Source organism: Myotis yumanensis, unplaced genomic scaffold (genome assembly GCF_028538775.1).
Source record: "Myotis yumanensis isolate MYYU_CA2020_CCGP unplaced genomic scaffold, mMyoYum1.0.hap1 SCAF_18, whole genome shotgun sequence".
NCBI classification, from domain to species: Eukaryota; Metazoa; Chordata; class Mammalia; order Chiroptera; family Vespertilionidae; genus Myotis; species Myotis yumanensis.
The window spans coordinates 28,814,426-28,828,167 of record NW_027223769.1 but is presented as its reverse complement, the minus strand read 5'-3'; the positions used below and the strand labels follow the sequence as shown (position 1 = coordinate 28,828,167).

The following is a 13,742-nucleotide window of genomic DNA, read 5'->3' as shown; positions in this document are numbered from 1 at the left end:
ACAGGGCACCGCGCGTTTGGCTCCGCTCGTCTTCGGCCGTTGGCTGAACGTGGCCTCTGAGCAAGTCGGTTGGCGCCCGACTTGGCTCAAGGTCAGGCCTGTCCAGGAACAGCAAGAAGAAGTTGGGCGGGCCCGTGAGAAGCCCAAAGGGTCCCCGCCACGATGGCAGATAAAAGCAAAAAGGGGGACAAACCGGGGGCACCTCCTCCAGGCGGCAAGAAGGAGGGAGAGCAACCACCGGGGGAGGGGAAGAAGGGGAAGGAGGAGGGGAAGAAGGGGAAGGAGGAGGGGAAGGGGAAGGAGGAGGGGAAGGAGAAGGAGGAGGGGAAGGAGAAGGAGGAGGAAAAGAAGGACGAACCGCCGCCCAAGCCCAAATCCGTGCAGCCCAAGGACGATGTGGGCACGCGGAAGGGGTGCCGCCGCTACAGGTGGGAGTTGAAGGACAGCAACAAGGAGTTCTGGGTGATGGGGCACGCCGAGGTCAAGTTCCTGAGTGTGGTGAGTCCTCGCCCGCCCGCCCGGAGGGAGGGGGAGCTCGGGAGGGAGTCGCTGAGAGCCCGCCCTCGGCCGTGTCTCCCCCGACAGGGCTGCCTGCTGGCTGCGCTGGTCATGTTCACCGGCTCCGCCGTGCACCCGCTCCTCTCGCTCATCATCACCATGGAAATGTCCATCTTCCTCTTCTTCATCATCATCTACACCTTCGCCATCAACAGATACATGCCCTTCATCCTGTGGCCCGTCACTGTAAGTGCGGGAGCCTGAGCCCCAGCCCAGGTGCTCAGAGACCGGCCTCACCGCCCCCCCCCCTCCCCCCCCCCCCCCCCATCCCCCAGCGGTGCCGGGCCTGGACTCAGCGCCTCTGGCTGGGGCTGGGGCTGAGGCGGCGGCATGTAGGTGGAAAAGGCTCTGGAAAAGCCCAGCTTGGGGGAAGGAGGCTCTTAGCCACCTGCTGGTCAAACCCCAGGGTCTTTGCTCCTGGCTCCTGGCCGGGTTTGCTCTACTTGGGAGGAGGGGAGGTGCAGCCACGACAGGTTCTTCCCAACCCTGTCCCAGCTCACGTCTGACGGGGGAGGGCACCCGGAAAATACCCCATCCCCGGAATTCAAAGGGAAAAAAAAGGCTTCCCATAAGTTGGTCAAATAAAATGAGAATTAAAAAAAAATTACTTCTAAAACAGCCTCAGATCGCCCAGTGACTATCCCTGTAAAGGGTGTTCCACCCAGAAAGAGGTTCAGGTCAAAGCAGTCGTCTGTTGGACTAGGACTGGCCAAGTTTCCCCAACCACTTCTAGCCTCCGTACCTTGGTCTGTCATGTGGGATCAGGGATACTCACTGCTGTGATCGTCCCTGAGGAGTCGCTGTGAAGAGCTTGGCCGTGTGCCGGGGACTGGTGGGCCTGAATGCCTGACCCCTCGCCTGTGTAACCACAGAGCACAGACCTCACCCCACGATGCCCACGGCCCTCACTCACTGCCCATCCACAGCCTGCCTCCAGAGTCCTAGGCTCACTGCTTCTCTCACTTTACACAGGAAATGGGCTCAGAATGGCCAAGCAACTTGCCTCCAGGTAACTCAGCCAGGAAGTGGCACCAAAAGAAAAGATTCAACCCAAGCTTTGTCAGTAAAACCTGAGTCCTTCACGGCACTCTGTCCTGCCAACTTGTTAAAAGTTATGAGGGTCCAGGGACCCACGGGTCTCAGTGAGGTGTATATGGGGATGCTCTGTATAGGGAGGGAGGGGAGAGGGCCACGTAAGGCTCTTGGGATAAGCAGAGGACAAAGTAAAGGGACAGGCAGAGGACACGTTCCCAGCCAAGGAGCTTGAGAGAAGACACTTTCATTTCAGCTCCAGCTCCAGCAAGAGGAAAAATGAGTGAACCCTGAAAATCCTCCTGCTGCACTCACCTAAAATTTAAAGGGACTGTAAGCACTATTGCTTTAACTGAATGGCTGAGCTGGCGAAAAGGAAGGAAGGAAGGGGGGAAGGGAGGGAGGGAGGGAGGGAAAGAGGGAGGGAGGTGAAGGAAAAGGAAGGAAAAGGAAGGGAAAAGACACAGGTGCCAGAAATGGAAAACAGGAGCAGTGATGGAATAAGCCACTGAAGTGTGGGTGGGAATGGCTGACGAGGTGTTACCCTAGGACAGTGATGGCGAACCTATGACACGCGTGTCAGAGGTGACACGCGAACTCATTTTTTTGGGGTTGATTTTTCTTTGTTACATGGTATTTAAATATATAAATACCAAAAGTATAAATCTTTGTTTTACTATGGTGGCAAATATCAAAAAATTTCTATATGTGACACGGCACCAGAGTTAAGTTAGGGTTTTTCAAAATGCTGACACGCCGAGCTCAAAAGGTTCGCCATCACTGCCCTAGGAGTATGGGTTTTCATCCATTCTTAAGTTAGGTGATGAGGCGCTGGTCCCAAGCAAAGTGGGGATTTAGAACTGCGAGCCCTGCCTGAAGACAGCACCCTGTAAGACTACAGTACACTCTTAGGGGAAAGACAGAGAAGATAGCTTTTCCCACACACAGAAACAAGAAAGCATGCTTGCCCAGCCAGCATAGCTCAGTGGTTGAACATCAATCTAAGAACCAGGAGGTCAAAGTTCCATTCCTGGCCAGGGCACATCCCGGGTTATATATCTCTCTCCCTCTCCTTTCCTCTCTGAAATCAATAAAAATATATTTAAAAAGAAAAAAAAACAAGCAAGAGAGAAACCAAGATGGCGGCATAGGTAAAGACCTGAAATTGCTGCCTCGAACAACCACTTCAAAAATACAACTAAAAGACAAAACGGACATCATCCAGAACCACAGGAAGGCTGGCTGAGTGGAAATTCTACAACTAGAAGGAAAGAGAAAAGCACACTGAGACTCAGAGGAAGTGGGGGAGTAAAGTGCAGAGGTACGGAGGCGCACGCGGAAAGGGCTGGCAACTGAGGACGTGGTTGTCTTTTTCAATCTGGAGGGAGACACAAGCTCCCAATGGCCCCGACTCCAGTTCCGGGCGAGTCTCTGGGGACCCAGACTCATACGGGGAGAAACTGGACTGTCTGGCAGCGGGCAGAACTCGAGGGTGGCTTTCTCTCAGAGGTGCTTGTAGCAATTACCTCAGGACACTGAGACCCAGGACTTCTTAGGGCAGGGCTCAGGATCAGCCATAGCTGTTTGCTCCGCCCTGTTGATTCCCTGAGACCCCGCCCCACCCAAGCTGTGTGCAGAGGCTTTTGCATATGAATGACCTGGCCCTTTGCATCTGAAAATTACCTAACAAACTGCAGCTGGGTCAGAGAGACCCAGAACATCCAAAAGAAGGCCCAAGGCCCCACAGCAGCTTGCATTGTTTCACAGCTGGCCCTCATCTGAGCACCTCCAAATCCCAAAGAAGAGGTATCTGCAGATCTTTCCGTAGCTCCTGCTGGGTAGCCTCAGGCAGAGGCTAAATTAGCACCTCCTTAGAGATCCAAGTGCCAGTGTACCCAGTGGTCAGAGTGGGACCATCCAGATTACAACTCCTCAGACCCATAAGGGACACACTCAGGGTGCAGACTCAGTGAGCACCAAAGCCCCCCTGAAGCAAGTCGTCTCCCATAAGGGTGTCTCCAGCACAGAAGTTCTCCCACCATAGACACAGCTGATTCTCACAGCCAATTGGCCTGGAGGTCAATTCTTCCCACTGATACCAACTAAAATCAAGGCTTAACTACAACAAGACTGTGCATACAGCCCACAAAGGGGTGCACCAAGAGTGTCCACCTCAGGTAATTGGGGAGGCTGAGCCACTGGACCCTGTAGGACACCTAGCACAGAAAGCCACTCTATCAACACAGGAAAGCAGCCAAAATGCGAAGACAAAGAAACAGGTCACAAATGACAGAAATGGAGGAAAGCAAACTACTAGATATAGAGTTCAAAACCACAGTTATAAGGTTTTTCAAGAATTTTCTAGAAACCGCCGATAAATTTAGTAAGACCCTCAATAAGTCTAGTGAGACCCTCGAGGATATGAAAAAGGACCAACTAGAAATTAAGGATACACTGACTGAAATAAAGAATGTTATACAGAGATCAAACAGCCGACTAGAGGATCGCAAGAATCAAGTCAAAGATTTGAAGTACAAAGAAGTAAAAAACACCCAACCGGAAAAGCAAAAAGCAAAAAGAATCCAAAAATATCAAGATAGTGTAAGGAGCCTCTGGGACAACTTCAAGCATACCAACATCCGAATTATGGGGGTGCCAGAAGAAGAGAGAGAGCAAGATATTGAAAACCTATTTGAAGAAATCATGACAGAAAACTTCCCCTACCTGGTGAAAGAAATAGACTTACAAGTCCAGGAAGCACAGAGAACCCCAAACAAAAGGAATCCAAAGAGGACCACACCAAGACACATCATAGTTAAAATGCCAAGAGCAAAAGACAAAGAGAGAATCTTAAAAGCAGCAAGAGAAAAACAGTTAGTTACCTACAAGGGAGTACCCATAAGATTGTCAGCTGATTTCTCAACAGAAACTATGCAGGCCAGAAGGGAGTGACAAGAAATATTCAAAGTAATGAATACCAAGAACCTACAACCAAGATTAGTCTACCCAGCAAAGCTATCATTCAGAATTGAAGGTCAGATAAAGAGCTTCACAGATAAGAAAAAGCTAAAAGAGTTCATCACCACCAAACCAGTATTATATGAAATGCTGAAAGGTATTCTTTAAGAAGAGGAAGAAGAGAAAAAAGTAAAGATAAAAATTATGAACAACAAATACATATCTATCAACAAGTGAATCTAAAAATCAAGTGAATAAAAAATCTGATGAACAGAATAAACTGGTGAATATAATGGAATCAGGGGCATAGAAAAGGAGTGGACTGACAATTCTCGGGGGGAAAGGGGTGTGGAGGTGCGGGAAGAGACTGGACAAAACTCGTACACCTATGGATGAGGACAGCGGAGGGGGGGGGGCGGTAAAGGCAGAGGGTGGAGTGGGAACAGGGTGGAGGGGAGCTATGGGGAGGAGGAAAAGAGGAACAACTGTAATAATCTGAACAATAAAGATTTAAAAAATAAAATAATTTTTTAAAAAAACAAGCAAGAAAACATGCTCATCTCTGCTTGAGCTTAGAGTGGAATAAACAAAAAAGACCACCTTGAAACAATCAGAAAGGAGATATGCAGCATAATTTACCATAGCTAAGATTTGGAAACAGCCTAAGTGCCCATCAGCAGATGAGTGGATTAGAAAACTGTGGTACATCTACACAGTGGAATACTATGCTGCTGTAAAACGGAAGGAACTCTTACCATTTGTAACACATGGATGGACCTGGAGAGCATTATGCTAAAGGAAATAAGCCAGTCAGAGAAAGATAAATATCACATAATCTCACTCATTTGTGGAATATAATGAACAACATAACCTGATGAACAAAATAGATCCAGAGACATAGAAGCATCAATCAGACCGTCAAACCTCAGAGGGAAGGCGGGGGGGGGGCGGGGGGGGGGAGTAAGAAAGCAACTAAAGGACTTGTATGCATACATATAAGCATAAACCATGGACACAGACAGTAGGGGGGTGAGGGCATGTTCTAGGGCAGTGATGGCGAACCTATGACACGCGTGTCAGAGGTGACACACGAACTCATTTTTTTGTTTGATTTTTCTTTGTTAAATGGCATTTAAATATATAAAATAAATATCAAAAATATAAATCTTTGTTTTACTATGGTTGCAAATATCAAAAAGTTTCTATATGTGACACAGCACCAGAGTTAAGTTAGGGTTTTTCAAAATGCTGACACACCGAGCTCAAAAGGTTCGCCTTCACTGTTCTAGGGGGTGGGAACAGCCAGGGAGAAGTCAAGGGGGGTGGGGGGAGAAGACATATGTAATACTTTACAATAAAGAATTTTTTAAAAACCTTGAGAAATAGAAATCTTGAGCCTGGACTTTATACAGATTTGGTTTCAATTTTTTTTTTTTTTATTAGTTAAGGTATTACAAATGTGTCCTCATCCCCCGCATTGGTTTCAATTTTTACTACCTTCAGCCTAGAAATCTTAGAGAATGTAATGCCTGAGAATTAGCATGAAAACTGATCCCAATTTTATGATATTCAGATGATATCTATGGAACTCCTGACAGAATTAAATACAAAATCACAAAACCTAAAGATAGATTCTCACAGGGTGGGCATGAGGGGCCAGAGGGTCTTGTCAAATATGAACTTACAGTTTAAAACTACAAAGTGTCTTAGTTTAAAATCCCCATGAGTAAGAATAAAGAATCAGCAAATATAACAAATGGGAGGATTAGAACACTGAAAAGATAGCTGAAGAGTTGTCAGAAAATAGGAAATATACTTAAAATTATTAAAGACATAAATAAAAGCACTAAGAAAAGAATAAGACATGATGACAGAATAGACAGATCTTTTAAAATTTTTTTAAAAATAGATTTGAGTCCTGGCTGGTTTGGCTCAGTGGATAGAGCGTCAGCCTGCGGACTGAAGGGTTCTGGGTTTGATTCCAGTCAGGGACACATGCCTGGGTTGCGGGCTCGATCCCCCGTGGGGGTCGTGCGGGAGGCAGCTGATCAATAACTCTCTCTCATCATTAATGTTTCTCTCTCTCTCTCCCCCTCTCCTTTCCTCTCTGAAATCAATAAAGATATATTTTTTAAAAATAGATTTGAGAGACAGACAGACATAGATTTGTTGTTCCACGAATTTATGCATTCATTGTTTGATTCTTGTATGTGCCCCGACCAGGGATTGAACACGCAATCTTGGCGTATTGGGAAGATGCTCAACCAACTAAGCTACCTGGTCAGGACTAGACAGATCTTTTTAAAGTACAAATATAATGTCTAGAATTAAATACATATTTCCATATTGTTCATATGGAAAATTGTATAATAATTCATAAACAATAATACAAGAATAAACTGTGTTTTGCATACTCACACTGTAAACCTACTTTTGCCTCACCCTGTATAGTTATTGAAATAAAACTGTCAATAGATGGGTTAAAAAGCATATCAAACAAAGCGGAAGAGTTAGTGAATTGAAAGATATAGGTAATTATAGCACTGAGAGATAAATAGAGAAAATATGAAAGAATTATGGCTGTGTGTCTTGATCTGTCTGGTGGCTCCCTGAGGAGTTGGCTGGGGACTTGCCTTTGTCTCATCTGTCTCAGAGCTTTCTCAGGGCTGAAGTAGCCTCCTGGATAGAATCTTTCAAAAGCATTTAAAGGCCCTAACCGGTTTGGCTCAGTGGATAGAGCGTCGGCCTGCGGACTCAAGGGTCCCAGGTTCGATTTCGGTCAAGGGCATGTACCTTGGTTGCGGGTACATCCCCAGTAGGGAGTGTGCAGGAGGCAGCTGATCAATGTTTCTCTCTCATCAATGTGACCTTATTTGGAAAAAAAGATCTTTGCAGGTGATCAGATTAAGATAAGGTCAGTGGTTGAACCTCAGCCTATGAACCAGAGGTCATGGTTTGAGTCCCGGTCAGGGCACATGCGTGGGTTGCAGGCTTGACCCCCAGGGGCAGGAGGCAGCTAATCAATGATTCTCTCTCATCACTGATGTTTCTATCTCTCCCTCTCCCTTCCTCTCTGAAATCAATGGAATATATATATTAAAAAGATGACGTCATTAGAATGGGCCTTAGTTGAAAATGACCACACTAATAAAAGAGAAAGATGCAAATTTACTGTACTTTCACAATGCCCACCAGCCAATCAGGAGTAAGTATGCAAATTAACCCAAAAAATGGTGGATTAATTTGCATACGCAGGTGCCGAGCGGTCGGGGCAGGTGGGACGCTTACATCATTGCCATGACGACGCAGGCATTCCACACCGCCCCAGCCACTCCGGGCCTCTGGGCAGCATGGGAAGGTGGAAAGGCGGCTCTGGGCTGGAACAAAGGCAGTGCCGGCAGCCAGGAGAAGGAAGGCCCATTCTTGCACAAATCTTCATGCATCGGGCCTCTAGTCTATCTACACTAATAAAAGACAAACATGCAAATTGACCGTACCTTCGCTACGCCTTAAGCCACACCCACCAGCCAATCAGAGCGACTATATGCAAATTAACCCAACCAAGATGGCGGCTGGTAGCCACGGAGCTGGAGCAAGCAGGAGGCTTGGTTGCCCCAATGATGGAGGAAGCCAAGCTTCCCGCCTGCCGTGGCGGCTCTGAGCTCCACTCAAAGCAACAAAGTTTCAATTATAGAAGGTAAATAAACCCCAGATACCTGCTTTCAGCCGGCTGTGGCCATGGAGCTGGAGCAAGCAGGAGGCTCTGAGCTCCTCTAAAGACTACAAAGTTTCAATTATAGAAGGTAAATAAATCCCACAATAGAAAAAGAAAAAGAAAAAAAGGAGAGGCTGGGAGCTTCCGTCGCCGGGGGGCTTGGCCATCCTGAAAACAGCCCTCAGCCCCTCACCCAGACTGGCCAGACACCCCAGTGGACCCTCCACCCTAAAGGGGGTGTTGCCAGCCTGAAAAGAGCCATCAGCCCCTCACCCAGGCTGGCCAAACCTCCATGGGGTGAGGGTCCCCACTGAAAGGGGCTTGACCAGCCTGCAAACAGCCATCAGCCCCTCACCCAGGCTGGCCAGGCACCCCAGTGGGGACCCCCACCCTGAAGGGGGTGTGACCAGCTGCAAACAGCCATGAGCCCCTCATCCAGACTGGCCAGGCACCCCAGAGGGACCCCCACCCTGATCCAGGACACACTTCAGGACAAACCAGCCGGCCCCCACCCATGCACCAGGCTTCTATCCTATATAGTAAAAGGGTAATATGCAAACTGACCCTAAGAGCAGAACGACTGGGAATGACTGGTCACTATGACACACACTGACCAACAGCGGGAAGATGCTCAATGCAGGAGCTGCCCCCTGGTGGTCAGTGCGCTCCCACAGGAGGAGCTCTGCTCAGCCACAAGCCAGGCTGACGGCTGCCAGTACAGCAGTGGTAGTGGGAGCCTCTCCTGCCTCCTCAGCAGTGCTAAGGATGTCCTACTGCAGCTTAGGCCTGCTCCCCGCTGGCAAGTGGACATCCCCCGAGTGCTGCCGGGCTGCCAGAGGGATGTCTGACTGCCAGCTTGGGCCCAATCCCCCAGAGAGTGGGCCTAAGCCAGCAGGTGGACATCCTCCGAGGGGTCCCAGACTGCAAGAGTGCATAGGCCGGGCTGAGGGACCCCCTGAGTGCACAAATTTTTGTGCACCAGGCCTCTAGTATAATAAAAGCCTAAGCGACGCTTATGGCACAAGGACTGGTGGCTATGTTGCCCACTGACCACCAGGGGCAGACGCTCAATGCAGGAGCTGCCCCCTGGTGGTCAGTGAGCTCCCACAGGGGGAGCATCGCTCAGCCAGAGCCAGGCTCAGGGCTGGCGAGTGCAGTGGTGTTGGCGGGAGCCTCTCCCGCCTCAACAGCAGTGCGAAGGAGCAGTGAGCCAAGCAGTGAGGAGCAGTGAGCAGGCGGGCAGTCCCTGACTGCAAGAGGGCACAGGCTGGGCTGAGGGGACACACACCACCACCACCACCACCCCCCTTCCCCCCCCGCACAAATTTTGTGCACTAGGCCTCTAGTATCTTTATATAAAGGAGAGATTTGGACACAAAGACAAACATATACAGAGGGAAGATGGTGTGAAGAGACACAGGAACAAGATGAGAATGCCTAAAGACAGAAGAGAGGCCTGGAACTAGCACCTTCAGAGGAAGTATGGCCCTTCCAACACCTTAATTTTGGACCTCTGGCTTCCAGAACTGTGAGACAATAAATTTATGTTGTTCTAAGCCACTCAGTTGGTGTTACTTTGTTATGGAAACCCCAGGAAATGAATACAACATCCTTCAAAACTGAAATTATCTTTCAAAATTTACCATTCAAAAATGAAGGAGAACTTAAGAAATTCCCACATAAAAGGTGAAGGAATTTGTTACTAGTAGACATGCCCTAAAAAAATTCTAAAGAGAGTCCTTCAGGTCAAAATGAGAGGACACTGCATTGTAACTTGAAGCCACAAAAGAAAGAAAGGCCACCAGTATAGATAACTATATAGGTAAATATAAAAGCCAGTATTATTGTATTTTTATTTGTAACTCCTCTTTTCTGATATAATTTAAAATACAAGTGCATAAAATAATAATTATAAATCTACATTAATGGGTCACAATGTATAAAGATATAATTTGTAACAATAACAACAAAGAGTTTTTGTGTACTCTTGAAACTAAGTTGGTGTCAATTCAAACTAGATTGTTATAAATTTAAGTATTAATTGTAACCCCAAGGAAATTATATATGTATATGTATATATGTTACATATATATATGTTATATATATGTATATATATATATTTGGTACATTACTAAAACTTACAGATTATAAAGAGGCAGTAATGGTAGAACTGAGGAACAACCAAAAGATATGATATATAGAAAATAGCAAAATAAGTCCTTGTCAGTAATTGTTTTTAATCTACATGGATTAAACTCTCCAATAAAAGGCATAGATTATCATAATAGATTTAAAAAGCCATAATCCTACTATATTAGGATCACAAGAGACTCACTTTGGATCTAAAGATGCAAATAGGTTGAAAATGAAAATGAAAAAACTCCATGCAGTTACCAAAAAAGAGCTGAGGTGGCAATATCAATATCAGATTTAATGAAAGATAAAAAGTCTCAAAGAGGTACCAAGAGGCATAAATAAAAACAAAACTATACCTAGACATGTCATAGAGGCACTGTGATCACCAGAGACAAAGGCAAACTTAGAATCAAACCAAGAGAAAAGGCAATTTATCTTAAAAAAAATTCTCAAACTATTAGGCTGACTTCATATTCTTCAACAGCAATGACAATGGCTCGAAAATAATGAAATAATTTATTTGAAGGGCTGAGGTACAAAGAATAAAATAGACACTTTTAGACAAAGAACAAAAATATTTATATTCACTGACCTTCACTGAAAGAACTACTAAAAGGTGTACTTCAGGGAGAAAAAAATTCCTGTGTTGTTCAGTGGTTGAGGTCATGGTTCATTTCCAGGTCAGGGCACATGCCTGGGCTTCGGGCTTGATCCCCAGTAAGGGGCGTGCAGGAGGCAGCCGATCAATGATTCTCTCGCATCGTTGATGTTTCCATCTCTCTCTTCCTCTCTGAAATCAATAAAAATACATTTTTTTAAAAATAAAAAGGATTGAAAAATGTCTCTTTCCCTCTTCCTTCCTCTCTGAAATCAATAAAAATTTTAAAAGCTTAAAAAATAAAAGATCCTGAGCTTTGGGTCTTGACTCAAAGAACCCAGTTGAGGGGCCACAGGTATGTTCACCTAGCCGGGTGTATATTTATCTTTAAATACCTATATAGTATATTAATGTACATAAAATATTTGCATAAAGGCAGAAGTTTGAAACTCATTCCTGCTAGGAAGCTCCGCCAGGCGGGCTGCCAGTGGGGCCTTGGCCGGGTCCCAGGCTGACCGACACTCCTCTCTCCCGCGCTCTCAGGACCTTCTCAACGACCTGTTCGCCACAGCTTTCCTGGCAGGCGCCGTGGCCTTCGCTGTGCAATCTCGCCAAACCATGCCGGTGAACTACTTTGTTGCTGTGGTGAGTCTCCCTTGTGGGGCTGTTCATCTGCTTAGAAATCACCTCTTTTTGGAGAACGCGTGTTTCCGCCCACCCCCCCTCGAAGGCCACAGAACGGCTTTCCACCGAATTGTGCGATCCAAGCAAAGTTTGAAAGTAAAGCTGATCAGTGTTCCCAGTGGAGAAGCCATTGAAACAAATCTGATGTGTAGGGAGCCAGCCAAGCTGCTGGCTTCCTCCTTTTGCTGCTGACCCAGAGGCCAAAGCTCCTACCCTACCCCCTGGTCAGGTTTAAAGAAAGAAGTGGTGGGTGACAGGGCACTGGGGAGGGGGGACTCAGTCTCTGGGGTCTAGCCATTTAAGGGGACAAGGGGGTGTCTTTTCCAGCACCTGCTTACTATTAGAAACCAGGAAGGAGCCCAGCCGCTGTGCCTTGGTGGTTGAGCGTTGACCTATGAACCAGAAGGTTCAATTCCTGGTCAGGGCACGTGCCCAGGTTTTGGGCTTGATCCCCAGTAGGGAGCATGCAGGAAGCAGCCAATCAATGATTCTCTCTCCTCATTGATCTTTCTTTCTTTCTTTCTCTCTCTCTCTCTCTCTCCCTTCCTCTCTCTGAAATCAATAAAAATATATTTTTTACAAAAAAAGAAAAGAAACCAGGAAGGAAATAGGCCAACTTCGGGATGAAAAGCAAAAGTCACGAGACTCCTCTTGTTTTCCAGATCCTTATTGGTGTGGCTGCATTTTTCCCTTTAATCGATATATGCCTTCAAAGAAAACACTTCAGAGGCAAGAAGGTCAAAAAGAATGTGCTGGTTCCTCCTCAAAAAATGGCAGGTGCTCCAAAGGAAGAGCCAAAAGCGGAGGCGGCAAAGCCAAAGGACGACAAAAAGGGAAAGCCAGCGCCAGCAGCAGGAGCAGCGCCAGCAGGAGGAGCAGCGCCAGCAGGAGCAGCAGCAGCAAAGTCAGGCAAGAAATGACACCGAGGAGAAGCTGGTGGTCAGACGGGGCCGTGTATTTTACAGCGAAGCAAAGTCCCACTGTCTTCCTTGTCTTCTTTCCCAATGATTTTCTTGTCCACTTAAATAACCACCTCTACTCGGAAAAGAAATTCTCTTCAAATGGATTTTTTGTTCCTGCCACCAACGTTACTGAAAGTTTTGGTGCTGTGAGGGGCTTGGGGGACCAGCGTGTGGGTGACGCTGGCTGTCAACGCTGACCAGCCAAAGGGGCCAGAGGAAAAGGAGAGAACGGAAAACGAAAGGATGCCTTTTTTTCACGTTATTTTTTATTTTTATTTATTTTAGAGAGGAAGAGAGAGACTCTAGGTCAGGGCACAAGGGCACTTGGTTCACAGGTTGACGCTCAACCATTGAGCCAAGCTGGCCAGGCTCACGTTAATATTTTTATTTTTTATATATATTTTTTTTTATTAATTTCAGAGAGGAAGGAAGAGGGAGAGAGAGAGAGAAACATCAATGATGAGAGAGAATCATTGAGTGGCTGCCTCTTGCACACTCCCCACTGGGGATCGAGCCCCCAACCTGGGCATGTGCCCTTGACCGGAATCAAACCTGGGACCCTTTACTCTGCAGATCAACGCTCTATCCACTGAGCCACACCGGCTAGGACTGATATTTTTTAAAAGCATCCAGGTAGTTGCTAGGAGAGAAATAAGGTTGCTGGCCTTCCTGATTCTTCGAAGTTTGATATTGGTCCTCATTTGAAGCACCCTCGGGAGGAGGGCAACAGGGGTGGTGGCACCTCCTCAGGGCTCAGGGCCTCTGCGAACCGGAGTCAGGCTGGAGTGGGCCAAGCAGGATGGGCCCAGAAGGGACGGGAGGGGGGCGGGGGGCTGGTTGCTGTGGAGATGGCCAGCGGTCCCTGGGACCTGCAGCATCTCTGTCCAGTAAAGACCTGAGCATAAGCCCTGAGCATCAGCCGGGCCCCAGAGCCACAACTCCCACATGCACGCACCCTCCAACCCCCGCACCAGGGTCAGGGCCTCATTCTCACCAGACAGTCCAGCCACTTGGCAACTTGGCAGGAGAAGAGTCATCCTCATGAAAGAAAAGTGAGGTCCCCAACTGATGCCTGAGGAGCTAGGGAGGAGGGGCGGGG

The 13,742-nt window shown here is 47.2% G+C and overlaps 1 protein-coding gene across 1 annotated transcript; it reads left to right on the top strand.

Annotated features, from left to right (window-relative positions):
• The first annotated feature begins 26 nt into the window (after positions 1-26).
• CMTM2 (CKLF like MARVEL transmembrane domain containing 2) lies at positions 27-13,453 on the top strand. Its single transcript, XM_070399014.1, has 4 exons — positions 27-498; positions 586-744; positions 11,541-11,642; positions 12,344-13,453. The coding sequence occupies exons 1-4, from the start codon at positions 163-165 to the stop codon at positions 12,599-12,601; spliced, it is 855 nt and encodes a 284-aa protein (XP_070255115.1). The 5' UTR covers positions 27-162; the 3' UTR covers positions 12,602-13,453.
• Positions 13,454-13,742: the final 289 nt, after the last annotated feature.